The 18,318-nt window shown below is 35.4% G+C and overlaps 1 protein-coding gene across 1 annotated transcript in view; it reads right to left on the bottom strand.

The window, feature by feature from the left end:
* The window catches only part of LOC143224855 (fasciclin-1-like), a 56,488-nt gene extending 38,523 nt beyond the window's left edge, over window positions 1-17,965 (bottom strand). Inside the window, exon 1 of the mRNA XM_076453223.1 lies at window positions 17,568-17,965. Within this exon, the coding sequence (XP_076309338.1) occupies window positions 17,568-17,669 (102 nt within the window). The 5' untranslated portion in view covers window positions 17,670-17,965. The remainder of the gene's footprint in view (window positions 1-17,567) is intronic.
* Window positions 17,966-18,318: the final 353 nt, after the last annotated feature.

The following is an 18,318-nucleotide window of genomic DNA, read 5'->3' as shown; positions in this document are numbered from 1 at the left end:
CTTTAAAATATTTCACTGAAAGTACCCTTTGATAAAATATAGTAAATCAAAGATAGTGTCAGTATATTAACATTAGGAACTTAAGCAACTACGTGTATACATTAAAATATGTTCTCTAGTGAAACAAGGACATGTCTTCAAATTTACAACACTAAAATCAGGGGTTAGATTTCCCTCAGTGGACACAGCAGATAGCCTAATGTGGCTTTACTATACAACAAACACGTACGAAAATCTCGTTGTTGAAGGGAGAATATATAACATTAATAATAAATATCAAACAATAGTTTTTGTTTATTATTTTAAATTGTGCATTGAGTAAATATCTGTATTTTATGTACTACGCAATTTGACACCACAAAAGAATCTAAATAAATGTAAAAATGTTTTTGCCTAAGTTGTTTTTTTGTGAGTGGAAAGGAAAATTTCCAGAATTACCAAACGACTGTGCACCTGCTCAACAAATTAAATCACCTTTGGTCATACAGTGATTGTGAGAATAAATTATGTTTGTGAGGGTTGAGTGATAATTGTCACAACTAACCGAAAAGTTAGTTTAATGAAATCTCAAGTTTAATTACTGGTCTTTCTGTCGATCGATTAAGTTCCCCAGTGGAACAGTTTGTTGTTTTGAATTTCGTGCAAAGCTACTCGAGGGCTATCTGCGCTAGCCGTCCCTAATATAGCAGTGTAAGACAAGAGGGAAAGTAGCTAGTCATCACCACCCACCGCCAACTCTTGAGCTACTCTTTTACCAACGAATAGTGGGATTGACTGTAACATTATAACTTACCCATGGCTGAAAAGTGGAAAACAAACGTATGGTTAGAGTAAGTATTGTTAGTGTAACGGGGATTTGAACCCGCGACCCTTAGATTACGAGTCGAGTGAGATTGACCGTCACATTCTCTTAATATATAATTAAACCAATGAAACTCACATCCATTCTCTTAATATATAACTAAACCAATGAAACTCACATCCATTCTCTTAATATATAATTAAACCAATGAAACTCACATCCATTCTCTTAATATATAATTAAACCAATGAAACTCACATCCATTCTCTTAATATATAATTAAACCAATGAAACTCACATCCATTCTCTTAATATATAATTAAACCAATCAATCTTACAGCCATTGTTTAACGTGTAATTATTAAACCAATGAAACTTACAAGCTTGGTTTGTTTTGAATTTCGCGCAAAGCTACACGAGAGCTATCTGCGCTAGCTGTCCCTAATTTAGCAGTGTAAGACTAGAGGGAAGGCAGCTAGTCATCACCACCCACCGCCAACTCTTCGGCTACTCTTTTACCAACGAATAGTGGGATTGACCTTCACATTATAACGCCCCCACGGCTGAAAGAGCGAACATGTTTGGTGTGACGGGGATTCGAACCCGCGACTCTCAGATCACGAGCCAAATGCCTTATCCAGCTGACCATGCCTGGCCGAAACTTACAAGCATTCTGTAACTTACAATTAAACCAATGATACTTATAGTCAATCTCTAACCTGCAATTAAACCAATTAAACTTACAGGCATTCTCTAACTTACCATTAAATAAAACTTACAAACATACTATAATTTACTCTATAAATGCAAGTAGTACATTATTCATCACATTTATAGAAATGCTATTCTAGCACGTTAAACGAAGATTATTATTTTATTACTGATGAAATGTTAATCAAATTATGATAAGTTCTCGGATCCAGAACAAATTACCAGTCCCGAATTTCTTCTATGGTTTTTAAGGTTGAGAATGTGGAGCAGACACAGTGAACCATGTCAGTCGACCTCTGAAGTTATGTAATGTAACGCTCTGGCTAAGACGTGATGAGGACACCACTTTCAGGGTTAGTGCTCTCGTGAACGGAGATTAGTATATGTGTTCTGACAAGCGTGTAGATATGAAAGACTTGCTTTTCTAGTAGATGAATGTTTTATGATCTGTAAACAATGTCAGATTTAAATTAATTTTATACAGATTTTCTGCTTCCTGAAATCGTGATGAATAAAGGGACAAACTCCCTTTGATTGAAAGCAGGGACAATGCATACGCAATCGACTAATAGCCTCATTAAAAAAGAAAGGATGGATATAGTTTAACCATGACATATGTCCTAGTTCTTCACTCAGGGCTGTATTCCATCCATCGCTAGAGGTTCCAGGACTCATCCAACAAAAGCTACATCCTGAGAGCATGACCTCATGACTCATAATGTTGAATTCAGCCCATGAACTTTGTAAAGCACAAAATATTAACAAAGAAAGTTAATTCCAAAAAAGAAGACGTACAAGTCTCCTTTCAGCAGTTGATCATAGCTTTGTTTCTTGTCAAAAATACATAAAAGGTTATCTGTGATAAGCCTTCAGGATAAGTCACTGATGGGAGGGACTGTTTAAAAATGAAAAGTATTTGATTCTTTTATAACAAAGCCACAAGGGGTTACCCGCTACGTCCACTGCGAGTCGAGCCCCAAATTTTAACATTGTCAGTTCGTAAACTTACTGCTGTCCCACGTAGTGGGAACAGTAAAGTGTCATTTGTGTCTAACAACATAGACAAAATGAAATGCAGTTAAAATGACGATACATATTATTCTATATCAAAACGTCTGTGCAACTATATTCAGAGAGTCGAAAATTTAACCTTAACTGAGAACAACCATCAGCTGTGTTACACACCAACAGTAACGTTCCTGACCTACACTGAAAACTACCCATTTTCCAGTTCTCGAAACACTTAAAGAGAAATTGTAGCACAAACAGGTATATTCTACTGAAAAACTGGAGAATAAAAATAACATTCTTTAGAACAATTCATAGTCATGTAATTGAAGACCAACGTTCACTCCCTAACGACGTGTTCTTTAATAAAATACGTTTTATGTGTTGTCAATGTTAGATCCCCTTTCTTCGTCCTAACCCATCCTGTAACCTTCTTGACTGTTTGTTGTTGAATTATAGGTTATATTGTTGAAATATTTACTCGTTTCTGTAAGTAAAAATGTGGGTTTGGTACATAACCTTTAAAGTACTGTTACCTGTACGATGTTAGGCCTTTACTAGCTATATTGTGAATTCAGAATAGTTAGTTGTATTGCAATATTTGGCCTTTACTAGCTATATTGTGATGTCAGAACACTGTTAGTTGTATTGCAATGTTAGGCCTTTACTAGCTATATTGTGATGTCAGAACAGTTAGTTGTATTGCAATGTTAGGCCTTTATTAGTTATATTGTGATATTAGAACACTGTTAGTTGTATTGCAATGTTAGGCCTTTACTAGTTATATTGTGATGTCAGAACACTGTTAGTTGTATTGCAATGTTAGGCCTTTACTAGCTATATTGTGATGTTAGAACACTGTTAGTGGTATTGCAATGTTAGGCCTTTATTAGTTATATTGTGATATTAGAACACTGTTAGTTGTATTGCAATGTTAGGCCTTTACTAGCTATATTGTGATGTCAGAACAGTTAGTTGTGTTGCAATGTTAGGCCTTTATTAGTTATATTGTGATATTAGAACACTGTTAGTTGTATTGCAATGTTAGGCCTTTACTAGCTATATTGTGATGTCAGAACACTGTTAGTTGTATTGCAATGTTAGGCCTTTACTAGCTATATTGTGATGTCAGAACACTGTTAGTTGTATTGCAATGTTAGGCCTTTACTAGCTATATTGTGATGTCAGAACACTGTTAGTTGTATTGCAATGTTAGGCCTTTACTAGCTATATTGTGATGTCAGAACACTGTTAGTGGTATTGCAATGTCAGAGCATTATTAGATGTGATGTACGTTACCTTGAGTATGCTTATTTGTGGTTTCACAGCACAAGTTTTATTGTTATTATTCTGTTATGAACCTAATAAAGTGAAATAGTTATTATACACCATAGACTTCTTGCGAGTAACGTTTTTTTCTTTTTCAACTTCGGAGATCTAATTTAAACCATTTTTGATTTCATTTAATCTCAAGCTTTTATTTTTAGATTGGCAGTTTTTAAAATCCGTTACAGGAATATTTTCTAAGCCTGAAATTATTAATGTAAGTATTTGTGTATGTTCTTGGGTTTAAAAGTAATCCTACGATGTCAATACTTATTCAAGTAATGCATATTCTCAGTCGTGGTACAAAATAATTGAATTAATTGGGAATATTACATTTTGATATATTTGTTTATATAGTTTCTCTTACTTCTGAACATTAATCTGTTAAGTTCTGTACGTCATTTCATGACAGTGAAAAAAAAATCACGACAATTTCCTTATCATCCTGTATTCTATTTTAAACACTGTAAAGCTAACTCGCACGTGGCTCACATCTGAACAAACTAGAATCACATTTCAATTGACGATCAAGATCCGATGGCTAAATTTATTTTTAGAAAGGACCAACAAATATTTCCTTAATTTCATTCAGATTTCGTCCACATGACCATAAAAGACAACTTGGCAGACTGGTTTGTTATCTGCATCAATTGGAAGAGATGTAATTTAAAGAAACGAAATTTTAATTCTCAGGTATGTTCCAACATTACTCGTTGTCACTTAAACAGTATGAAGAACAACATATCTCAGAAGGGATAGTATGGGTATTAAAACCTTTACTGATAAGCAGAGAACAACGTTTCGACCATCCTAGGTCGGCCCGGCATGGCCAAGCGTGTTAAGACGTGCGACTCGTAATCTGAGGGTCGCGGGTTCGCATCCCGATCGCGCCAAACATGCTCGCCCTCCAAGCCGTGGGGGCGTTATAATGTGACGGTCAATCCCACTACTCGTTGATAAAAGAGTAGCCCAAGAGTTGGCGGTGGGTGGTGATGACTAGCTGCCTTCCCTCTAGTCTTACACTGCTAATTTAGGGACGGCTAGCACAGACAGCCCTCGAGTAGCTTTGTGCGAAATTCCAAAACAAAGAAACAAACCATCCTAGGCATCTTCAGGTTAACCTTTGTTAACCAACCGTTGTGAGATACATTTTTATTTCGAGTGGGCTTCTCGTCATCGAGGAATACGAATAACAAGTATACTTCGCACAAGATAATAAAAGCAGGATATAAATAAAGCCACGTGGGCTTAAGTTATCCTTTGTGAAACTCCAACCCTATTCTCAGGCGTGCCACGAAAGGGGTCAGCAGTAAGAAGGCTAAAAAACGCTCAAAATCAGTTTTCCATACCCGTTGTTGGCCTCAAAACAAACAAACCTTTCGAATTTTACTTTACTTTTATTGCGGCTCATCAAATAGAAGATAAATTCAATTTAGTAGGCGTCACAAAGAACATTCGCTTTTGTTATGTACATATTTGCAAGAACGGCACCAAGATACATAACGCTTCTCCATAACAAATGTAATCTGAAACACCTAGTAACTTCGAAGAGACACGAACTGCGGACATATCAGTGCGAAGTTCAGATGTTCAGAATATATTATTGTTATAATCACAAACACGTGGTTTGCTGCACAGTTAAAAGCTGAGTTTCATATGTTTATCCTCAACTCCATGGAACAAAGGTTTGAAATTTCTTTCCACGGAAACAAGAGAATGTGTGTCAGCTCACCAGTCAAATATCGGATCAAAAGTATATTTTTCCGCTTAAATTACATCGGTCCTTTTCAGTACTACGTGGCTATCACGAAATTACTTTAAAGAACTCAAATCGGGAAGAAATGACAATCGATCTATTTACCTCACCCTCCTCTTTAGTAGCTCAGTAGTAGGTATGTAGTATTACACCGCTAAGAATTCGGTTTCGTAACACGTGGTGAGAAAAGTACAGATAGACTATTGTGTAGCTAGCTTCCTTTAGCAACAATCACACCAAACGAATTATTCAAACAATTTGTTATTAACGCTTGTTTGTTTGTTTTTGAATTTTGCGCAAAGCTACACGAGGGTTATCTGCACTAACCGTCCCTAATTTAACGGTGTAAGACGAGAGGGACGGCAGCTAATCATCACCACCCACCGCCAACTCTTGGGCTACTCTTTTACCAACGAATAGTGAAATTAACCGTCACATTCTCTTAATACATAATCAAACCAATCAATCTTACAGCCATTCTCTAACGTGTAATTATTAAACCAATGATACTTACAGGCTTGGTTAGTTTTGAATTTCGCGCAAAGCTACACGAGGGCTATCTGCGCTAACCATCCCTAATTTAGCAGCGTAAGACTAGAAGGAAGGCAGCTAGTCATCACCACCCATCGACAACTCTTGGGATACTCTTTTACTAACAAATAGTGGGATTGACCGTAACATTAAAACGCCCCCACGGCTGAAAGGGCGAGCATGTTTGGTGCGACGGGGATTCGAATCCGCGATCTTCAGATTACGAGTCGAACGCCTTAACCCATCTGCCCATGCCGGGCCGTTTGTTATTAACGCAAAGCTAAACAAAGGGTCATCTGTTCTCTACCCACCACAGGTATGAAACTCAGATTCTAGCGTTGTAAGATAGCGGATTTACAGCTGTGCTACTGGAGTTTCAAATAACGGTAAAGAAACCATACAAAAAATAATACTTAATATTATGTTAAAGCATGTCAATCGTACCATTTGAACCCAAAATCAACACTGACAGATGAAATACAAATACATACAAAATATGAAATATACACAAGGATACGATCTCCTAGAGAGTTGTAAACACATATTAATATTAAAAGCGCCACCAGGTTCTAAATATCGTATCGTTTTAATCATATTTCTGACAGAGTTCAAGTAGCGTTGTAAAAAGCCGCGAAAACACTTAACAACCGAAATCAATAATATTAATAAAATGATATTTCGAATGTGATGGTGCCTTGAATGGAAACACGTGTCTGTATAAAACACTAGCCCCCCAGTGGCTCAGCGGCAAGTCTGCGGACTTACAACGCTAAAAACCGGGTTTCGATACCCGTGGTGGACATTCTGTTGCTTTGTGCTTAATTTAAAACAACAACAACCATAAAACACTTTCCGTCTACGTAGTTTAAGCAATGAGATTAAACGTTGAACCACTTTAACGAAAATTAATTTTTCCCGGTTATTACGTAGACCAGTGGCTGGTTACTGAATCTGTCTCTCTCTCTAGAAATGAGTTCTATCTGATGACCAGTTTAAAGCATATTACATTTTCTTTTTTATTACTATTTTCGTTTTATATCTGAGAAAATACCAAGTTAGATTTCCACAATTTATCAAGTAGTCTCTCCTGGATTTCCGCTCCACTCTGTCGGCAGCGATCAATGTTGACCTATCTTCGTTGTTACCAGCAGTTAGAGTACACCGACACAACAGGGCGAGTTCTGAAGCGACTGGTCTTCCAAGTACGCAACGTTCTACCACATTACCCTATAGTAAAGTTTTCCAAATCGAACTACAAAAAAACCGATTTTATTTTCATTTCTTTTCAAAATGTTGATTTTCTTGTGTACAACTGGTTTATTCCTCTTTGGGTTCTGCTAGCGTCTTTCCTTTACAAATAATTCATCCTCATACCCGCACTTCTGTAGTCTCTCCACTGCACTTAACTATCAGAAAGTGTCGTAAATTTATACCATGCTCGGCTCGTGGGTGCTTTCATATTTGAAAAGGTAAACTGTGCACGTGACATCGACAAACTCTAAATAATACAACTAACGAAAAGAAAAGGCAGAATATATATATATGTATGTATTCTGAATTAATAACACGAAAGTCAACCTTTTACAAAAATAACAAGTTTATGAAGCATTGATATTGACCAAGTAATGCGTGTGTGTGTGTGTATGTGTGTATACGTGCAGTTGAAAGGAACATAAATCATAAATTGAATCAGGTGTCATACGTTTCACGTTACGACGCAAAAATTCGCGACTCATTCCCAATGGTGCACACAGCAGAGAACCAAGCGTGTATTTGCTACAAAAGCAATACGTTTTACGACATTAGCCAAACGTTTCTCTGCTTCTAGCTTACACTCCCATCCAGAGTATCTGTCTTACATCTTACAGAGTATCTTATAACAACATAGTCCGATATAAGTGACGCAACCACCAAGAGATACTCAATAAGAGCTGTCCCGCTCTGAAGCTGAGCTCATGAGATTTTGACACATTTTGAGATATGAACAATGAACGACATATATGGTATTCCATAACTGGATAATATGCGTATATACGTACAATACCGATTAGCAAGTTTAAGTGAAATAGAACATACGTTTCAAACTGATCCCGTAGTCACGTCCGGTGTTAGATACATACTCCCTGTACAACAGTGCCAGTAGCCGTGATTACATATATGTGGTGCAAGGTGAGGGGTTGTGTGCACTAGACAGAACTAATCCATCCCTCGTGCCTGATACACGGTACTTGTGCGTATCCTTATTAATTCATGTTCTACCAATACAATTATGATGAGCTGCGTACAACGTAGACAGTAAATCTGTAGACGAACAAGTTCAGTTCGATGACTAGTGGTTATCTCTCGTAACGTGATCAAATACTGAAGACACAGCAGAGTTCTATTTTGCGTGTATGTGTTTTCTTATAGCAAAGCCACATGGGCTATCTGCTGAGCCCATCGAGGGGAATCGAACCTCTGATTTAGCATTTTAAATCCGTAGACTTACCACTGTACTAATGGGGTACTATTTAGTGATTGCTAATCTCATTTGTCCACGGTTTTTAACTTTGTATGTTAGGTAAGCTCTATCTAAATTTGTGAGTAAAAGTTTGGAGTTCAATCCCTACTGAACAGATAATTAATTATGGAATTTTGATCTTCAAAACGCACAAACGATATACTTTAAAATAATATTTTACTGTTAAAAAAAGAACGATTGGTTACATTATGTGTTTCAATATTTTTAAATGTTCATATCACTGTCGGACAATTTTGTGTTTCAATGCTTTTTAATGTTCATATCACTGTTGGACACTTTATCCATCATTTGACGAGTGTTACCGAACAACATACGGGTAATTTACCTTGCCGGAGTCATGAAAGTTAACATTCTTGCAACATTCCTGTTGGTTACAACATACGTACATCCTTAGCGTATGTTGTTTAGTCACAAATGAATAAGGTTACCTTATTATTATTCCTATGGTTACGAAAGCCAAAGGTCTGGCAACATTCCAGATTGCTAGAGGGAATAAAGTTTAGAAAAATGACCACTAAGTGTTAACATCACTTCTTGAAGCACAAACAAACATACACACAGTTATATATGTGCCAAGGACAGCTCCTCTAATTTTGGAACTTAATCTATCCCATTAAATTTCCGGCTGTCTGTTGTTGACTCAATATTATATGACATAACCTGGAATACCGAGAATATATTCACACACGTTTAGTGTTTGTTTCACACAGAAACTGATTTTTTTTAACCACAAATAAAGGATCTGACTTTTGTATTTGTACCTCTAGTTTACTCGAGAAAACACTTTTTTGTTACATCTAACTAGAATAGGTTTTTAACTGTGTTCTAGTTTAATGTACTAATCGTTAGTTTCAAATCTAAATACGTCACAACATTATTCATTCGGCTACTGTTCTGATCAAGGCTTTCTTTCACGTCTTCTCGTTATTTTAAAACCGATTTGTTTTTCCAGCAAAACGTTTTCCAATAAACGATTCGAAAATTATACTTTTTATTTATTAATTCACCGCGTGGGAAAGGGAGATAAATTCGGTGGTTTCACCTAAATAAAAGGAAACATCATTTGTTTTTTTGCTCTAAGTTTTCTACTTCGATTTTTCTAAATCAAAACGTTCTGTTTAAGAACATAGTAAAAGATTCGTGAAGATATTTAGATGTGTGCTTTCAGAAATTGTTCGAGAAACATTAAATAACACAGATGACAGTCAACCTCACAAACATCATTATTCACAGTTTATCGATTCTCTTTTACATGGGTTTACGTCACGACAGTATAAACCGCAACGTCAAGAGCTTCTTATGTGACGTCATTTTAGTGTCTACTGACTTACTAACTGACAAACGACACTCTAAAAGACGTTATGAAGAGTTGCTTACCGTTGCAATTTGTACTGTCGTGACGTCAGTAAAACGTGGCCATATCATGAATCACGAGAAGAATTAATTATGCACTCTGTAGGCAACAACACAGCATAACATATGAACTTCAAATGTAATAAATACAAATATTTGTTAGTCGTAATTCTGGTTTTATTTACTCTTGAAACAGAACACGTTCGGAGACCTTACAGAACAAGATGTAACATCCATGGTTTGGATATACAATATTTAGGCTTTTTAGTCATACACGTCGGCCGCTAAAAACAACCAAAAGAAATATGTGGTTAATCTAGTTTTTCATTACAGTTTCATAAAAACAAAATAAGATTAATATACAACAGGAATTAAATAGATTTTTTTAATATGCAGCACGTTATGTAGTGACCCAAAAATACCCTTAGTAACACACCAGTTTCAGGTTGTAACGTCCATGGCACGTGCACACGGGAAGTAACACAGCCATCCTATTGGCAGAACTTTCATAATGCAGCATGACTTAAGCATTCATGGTTTAAAATTTATCTTTTTTTTTCTTCTTATATCTGATTTTTTTTTTTTTCGAATTTCACGCAAAGCTGCACACAAAGAATATCTGCGGAAAGTCGTCATTAATCTGGAGCTAATGGATTAGAAAGGAAGGCAGCTAACGAACAGCACTCACCGCTAACTCACGAGCTACTTTCCTCTGATCAAACAGTGAGACTGTACCATAGCTCTTACATCGCACGGTGTGGTGGTTAGGGCGATATATTCGCAATCTTAAGAGTCGCGGGTTCGAATCACGGTCACACCAAACATGCTCACCCTTTCAGCTGTGAGGACGTTAAAATATTACAGTCAATCCCATTATTCGTTGATAAAAGAGTAGCCCAAAAGTTGGCGGTGGGTGGTAATGACTAGCTGCCTTCCCTCTATCTATTTTTACACTGCTAAATTAGGGACGGTTAGCGCAGATAGCCCTCGTGCAGCTTTGCGCGAAATTCAAAACAAACAAACTTATAACGCACTCGAGGTATTCACAATCGAGACAAGCAAGCCACAATGCTCCGTACCATATCTGTTTCTTGTTTACCACACAACAATACCTTAGTTTCCTGCAATCTGTGAAAACCAATTTCGAAATCAGCTGAATTAATTAAAATTAATGCAAATAAAAACTGGTAATTATACAGCCCCTGTTTAATAAGCTAACGAATTTTTCATTAATTTCGTAAATCAGCAGCTATACATAAACATTGTTAATAAACATAACATCCATCTCTTGAAGGACTGTGTTTACATCAAGCGTATCAGGTAACTGAAGAGTAGATGGGCTGTGTATGTTTACATCAGGCGTATCAGGTAACTGAATAGTAGATGAAGACTGTGTATATTTACAGAGATTCCCTAGTATCTAATGATACGCAGTTGTTTTGAATACCGGATGATTTACAGATCAACAACTATGTTAATCTTATCTATCGCATTATTAATCCCAGCTTTACAACTAACAGTAATAATCAGTGTGTTGTTTAGATATATTCTTGTCTTATTTGTAAATCGGTAGCTTTTGTAACATTTGTATGAGCCATCTGCTGTTCGTTTCTAGAACAAACTGCATGAGACATTGACACTATCAACTGCGCCTAATGAGCCACTGTTATTCGTTTATAGAAACTGACACTATTAACAGCATGTTGTTGTTTAATTGCGCATAACGAGCCACTTCGATTCGTTTACGGAAGGAACTACGCAGGTCTTTATACGGAAGATTCATCGGCCATAATTCTACTTTAGAATTCTCAACATAGCACGATGAACCTTAGAACTGTTCGCTACAAGAAACTTTATTAACATCTAAACTATGTTAAAAACATTAAACTAGCATTTTCGACGTTAGGCAAACAGCTTCACATTTGCTCTGTTAACAGCTCACGTTTCAAATATTGTCCAGTCAGACAGCTTTTGTGACGTTAAATTCAGTCTCACATACCAGGTTATCGTTGCCAAACATTTGTATTGGATTTCAAGAGAAGCAATTTTCAGCGAGTCACTCTTAAATCGTTGAATATTAATCGGTTCCCTAAAAATCATTCCGACGAGTCTGGGTGTTCATCGAAATTCGTCTCAACGAGATTACGAAATATCTCGTTAAAAAAAAAGAAAGAAAAGGTGATACAGTTGCATTTACACACGCCGTCTGCACGGTAGAAATGATAAGACTGTTCATACAGTTCCTTGCAATATACAGGGTGGCCCGTAAGTCCCTACCCATCCATATATCTTATGTATCCAGTGTATGTGTGTGTTTTCCCTCATTCTCGCTGCATAATATTATGCGACGCCATGTTCTATGAGACATTTTCCTCAACATAACAGGGGTTATTGTTCCAAATGCCACGGTAACAGCTGCCTTCAACTTATCATTAGTATTATAGCGTTGTTTACAACATATATATGGGTAAGGACTTACGGGCCACCCTGTAGGATTTAGAAGGAACGCACAGCTTAACTGTATGAAAACACGTTCACGTAGCACTTATTGTTAAGACCTAAGAGTTGCATCACATCAATCTATTCTTTTATTGCTTCACATTGATATCACATGTTAATCCTAAAAACCTGTGATATATTTGCTTGTTTTGTTGTTAATCGCAAGGCCACAAGACGTGCTTTTAGTGCTGTGTCCACCAGATGTCCAGAAACCTTATTTTTGGTGTTTTAAACTTTCTGAATTACCGCTGAACGATGGGGGATCGTAGCCTTATTACAAATATATATAAACTTGTGAATAATATACAAGTATATTTAGTATGTTATTTTCTTGCAAAATATCCTAATAATACTATTATTTATTATCCAAGTTCCCTTACGTATTGTTACAGACGGTTCCTGGAATTTATTGCACAAGAGTGAGGTTGTAATATTACTCGAATATGTACACGTGTCATCAGAACGGTTACTAATTAGAATTCGACCTCAACAGTGGTAAAGTCTTTCTTTAAACAATGCTCACTGTATTAGAAAGGTCAGAATGGTTACAATCGTTTGTTGATCTTACAATGGTCCTTAAAAACAATACAATTAATTGTTAAATAATAATTATGTGGAAAACAATGAATGACTTTTGACAAGTTTGTCGGTATATTTGCATGTAAATTGTTCACAACCAAAGCATTGTTTACGGAAATATCGTTAGATGTGCACTACTCCTAACGGAGTAAAAACAACAACAAACCTTTCTTCACGCGAAAGATCGTTATAATAACTTAATCAGGTTCTTATTAAATGTTCTTTTTTTTGTCTCTTCAATTTTATATGCGTCAGGTAAGAGTATACACGTTAATATTACGATTTCCGAGGAACCGAGTTACATGTTACGCAACAATATCTGTCAGTCTACTTACGTCACAAGGACACCGGAAATTAAACCATGAAAATATATTTCCTTTCTAGATTTCTGCCATTCTTTGGAATGAAGCATTAGTAATGTCATTTTATAGACGTCTTCCTAACCTCAGTAAAACCTTAAATACTGCTATACATAGATTAAACCATTTTTAGAAATCTGACGCAGAATAGCAACTCCCATAGCGACACGTTTATTTGTTTCACAATTATTCGACCCAAAACGTCCACTGATATCATTTTAGGAATACATTTAATTATAAAAATAAAATCATTTATATGTAATATTCGAAAAATGACAATAATGTTGTAGAGTCAAAATAATTTTTTTAATTCTATAAATAATACTCATTAACCAATTACCAATTACCAAAAATCTATCAGCCGAATTTATCTATTAGAACAGCACAAAAATGCACTTTTATTAGTTTTTTACCAAATGTTTTACAATTCGATCAACAAAACAAAGAACGTGGAACTGTGGGTAATTTCTGTCGGGATTAGAAGCTATACATCTGTCCCCTCAGTTCATCCCGAGGTCAAAAATAAGATAACGTACTGGTTACATCTATCCAAACTTATTAACATTTTAGTGTGCTTTTTGTCTTTAGTTACTAAATAAAATTTCAAAGTAATCCATGATAAAAATTCGCTTCACGTTGTATCTGTGGTCAACGAACTAGCTCGAGCTCTCAACCATTTAGGACAATAACCTAGGCCTAAGACAAAACAGAGCTGACACACTATTACAACTATATAATCTTTCGCATATAAACAACTACCTACACGGGTGAGGTTTTTATCTGTATTATTTATTAGTTTTTTTAAGAAACAGTAATTTTGCTTCACTTTCGGCATAGTAATACATACATGTTTACTTCATGAAAGAGTAAACGACAATAGGCTTAAGTCCTTTATCCATTGTTATGAAAACGGCGTATTTATTTTCGTATTTTTATTCAAAAAAGCAAGCAAGACCATTAAGTTGGTTGGAATAATTTATGGACTATAACTAGTCCATAAAAAGTTTGTATCCAGTACAATCTATTTTACCAAACTTCTCAAAATAAACCTATTTTTCGTAAAACTACGGAAAAAAATCCCTCTTTGTTTTGCTTAAAACACGTAGGTCCAAGAAGTTTTGGCAAAACTGAAAACTATGGGTTTCCATTTCTGTTTTTTTCTTGATGTCAGTCAGTTTTTCTGTATAGTTTGAAATAAATTAAATCTCTCAATCTTATGGTTATCAGAACTTTACCGAATAGAAAAAAACAATTTTTTTAGAATGACAACATAAACCTTATAGAATGAATAAGACAAAATAAGATATATTGTTAGAACCAAAATACACAACATTAGTGAACCAAATTACAAAGTGAATAGAATGCAAAACACTACTGGATCCGAAACATGCAAAATTAACGAGTTATTTATAAAATGAATAAAATAATATGTACCGTTAGAGTCAAAACACGAAACATTAACGGACTAATTATGGAATAAATAACATATATTGTTAGAATAATTTAAGTATACAATTTATAGAATGAATAAAATAAAAATCTACTGTTAAAACCAAATAGCAACGTTCATGAACTACTTTTAGAATGAAATAAATAAATTGTTAGAACCAAAATATAGAATGTTAATGAACCAATTGCAGATGTAGTTTCATGACAAAACAGTCCACAGTTGCGATAAAACCAACACAAAAACAATTCAAATTTAAGCCAAAAATACAACTCTAATATAACTATAGGGTTGAATAATGTCAAAAAACAGTAATTTATTTTGAAAAGTGATTTTATGTAAATATTTTCTTCTTTGGTGCCAGTGTCATTCTTACCTAAACTGTTTAAAATACACCAATATTTTAGTATTATATACTTAAATTGAAAATAACGTCGATAAATAATATATTTCTTTCAAAGCATGGTGAGCAACATTAAAAGAGTTCCAAACACAGAAGGTGAGTATTCAAGGTACCGGAAACAGCCTGTACTTTGAGTTCAACAATATTCGTGCTTGCTACCACGTGATTCTGCAGTATCATTGTGTTCACGAGCAGAAATGGCAGGACCAACAAAACCATTTGTCCAGAAACACCGACGTTCCCACAGGAAGGAAGTAATGGCGGGAACGACCGTGCAAAGAGGCGGTACAGAATCGAACCAGTCTTAAAAAAGGTCTCTGATTGGCGATTTCTTTTCCAGAAAAATATTGATTGTACTCTGCGAGCTGTGTGTAGTTCTTTTTTTTAAAAAAAACCCTGTAATAAAAGCGTCGTGAAAGTAGACGTGGCTTTAATTATTCTGCAGTTTTCAAAAAATATTTTCAAACGAAACAGAACTTCAGAATTTCTGTTTGAAACACAATCGATTTTTGAAATATTCTATTTCACGATAGAGAACTTTATTTCTGAGAAATTATTTTTAAAGATAGAATAGCTTTTGAAAGATCTATTTTTACACCATAAAAATTTGAGAAATGATTAACATTAACTGCTAAACAAAATATGATATGTAAAAAGGACGTCACTAAAAATCAACATGGTGGCTAATTATACTTTTCTTACGTTCTTGCTTATAAAGTTTAAAATGTTTAGTCGGTAGGGTAAATATTGTCGTTAAGCGACATTTTTGGCAGTGAGATATGGTGGATTTGTCAATGATTTGGATTTAGAAGAAACAAATTACGGTTCAAATGGAGTAGATTTTTGAAAGGTCCAATTTCAGACAAAAAAGAACTTTGACAGTTTGTGTTTAAATAAGATACATTAGACATTTTAAATACTTTTTAAACGGGAAGAGTTTGAAAAACATTGTTAAAATGCAGTTTATTTTGTAATACTCTCATTGGTTCTTACATAATGCACTTTAACTAATTACATGGACACTTACAAGAATATTAACATTTCTTGTACTGGTAATTGTGTTCATTTTTAAAACAAACGAAACCCTGGTATATTCACGTTGTTGTTGTTGTTGGTAATATGTATGAGTCTGAGAAAAAAACCCTGGTATTTTAATATTTATTGATAATCTGTATGATTCTGAGAAAAAAAAACTAGTATGTTCACGTTTCTGTTTTTTGATAATTTGTATGACTTTAAAAAAAAACCTGGTATTTTCACGTTTGTTTTTATTGGTAATCTGTACGAATCTGAGAAACAAACCCTGATATATTCACGTTTGTTTTTATTCAGTACAAAACTGCACCGTAGGTTGTTTCTGTTGAACCAATTTTTATCGTCTGACCTCAGTTTTTGCTGAGCCATCGTGAGACGACAGAGAAACTGAAAAACAATTTGTGGTTAAAAAAAAAAAAACCCAACAACAATAGGCCTAAATTATTCATATTTTATATCTGTCAACACTAATAAAGAACGTTAAGAATCGTGTTTCATTAATATGAATAGCATAAATACTTCCATGATTGTTTGTGTGTGCTTATGGTTTAGTAATACTAACAAGGGTAAAGAAAACGATATATTTTGCCCTGACTCACATAGAAGAAAAATGAGTGAGCAGTGACAAACACAGACAATCTAATGTTTCCACAGTAAATAGTTATGTATGCTATCTCGTATTTTAACACAGGTTAACACACCACAGAATGACCTTATAAATTTCTTGTCCAACTTCCCTGTGTTTCTAGTCATAGATTTAAGCTTGCTAACGAGACAACGAACACAAAGAAATCCCACATAAAATCTCGCCACCTGGACGACCTAGATCAGCCATTAACCGTGTGTAACGCACCTACCGGTTTTTGTTCAAATTACTCTTTAGCATAAAATGGCGGATACCTAAGTGGCGGGAAGTGTAGACGTAGTGTTCCTACTAGCCATAAAAAAAAAAAAATCAAAAAATATTTTGATATTTATACATACATTATTAGACGGTGGAAAAAAATGAAACAGATATGCAACATACGAAGAGTAATGTAGTACTAAAACGATTAAACAGAATTTGCGAAAAGCATTTTATTTTCTCTCACAATCTTATGCATCAATAACCATATAATGTTTTGGAGGGTAAAGTATACTGAGAAGTCTAAACTACATTTAAAAACTGTATACATACATATATACGTTTAAAACTTCATACAGTTACGTACGAAACACTTCAGTGTAAATAACCTACCTTGGATAGATTAGAATCGTTCTCAATGGCTTCGTAAACACTTTGTGCGGAGACTAAAGTAGACCAGCAACACAAAAATACTAAAGAAATCGTTAACTCCATATTTGATGCGTAAGTGGGGAAACCGACAGTTTCTGGAGTTATAATATTCGTCGCTCGTTCGCTTATGAGACACTCACTGCCTTGTTCTAGTCGCACTTGTGTCTTACTCGTTATGGCGACCGGCCTTTTGGGATATTACCAGATAGTGTGTGGGCGCCTTATCCTTCCCACTCGCCTATCCCATTACCTCCAGTCAGTGGCGTCATTCGCTTTAGTCACTGAAACAGTTGACGTATTCGAAGGAAACCACGGAACAGTCAAAATGGGTAAGTCTCTACAGAAGCAAAGTTTCCGGTAAACTCTCCACAACTCCCTGATTAAGGCAGAACCTTCCTCTTACACACTGTAGCTTTTACTCTTTGGCTAATAACAGGGGGCGCCACCGACAAGGCCAATCGTCAGTGAGTAACATGTTCGTACCTCATTGCGAAAAACGACGAGGGTACAGACTCACGCTTTTCTTCAGATTTGTCAATATACCCAGTTTAATATATTTCAAGGTTTTATTTAAGTCGTTAAAATTCCACATGAACAGGATACATTCAGAGGCAACCTATCGTCGCTGAACCGACCTGTGACAAGCATAAACGTATCGGAATAGAACGATTGAAATGAACCAGGCTAGTAAAACAATGTATTTCAAACAAAA

The sequence above is a fragment of the Tachypleus tridentatus genome, chromosome 9 (assembly GCF_004210375.1).
Source record: "Tachypleus tridentatus isolate NWPU-2018 chromosome 9, ASM421037v1, whole genome shotgun sequence".
NCBI classification, from domain to species: domain Eukaryota; kingdom Metazoa; phylum Arthropoda; class Merostomata; order Xiphosura; family Limulidae; genus Tachypleus; species Tachypleus tridentatus.
This window is presented reverse-complemented; position numbering and strand designations above follow the sequence as displayed.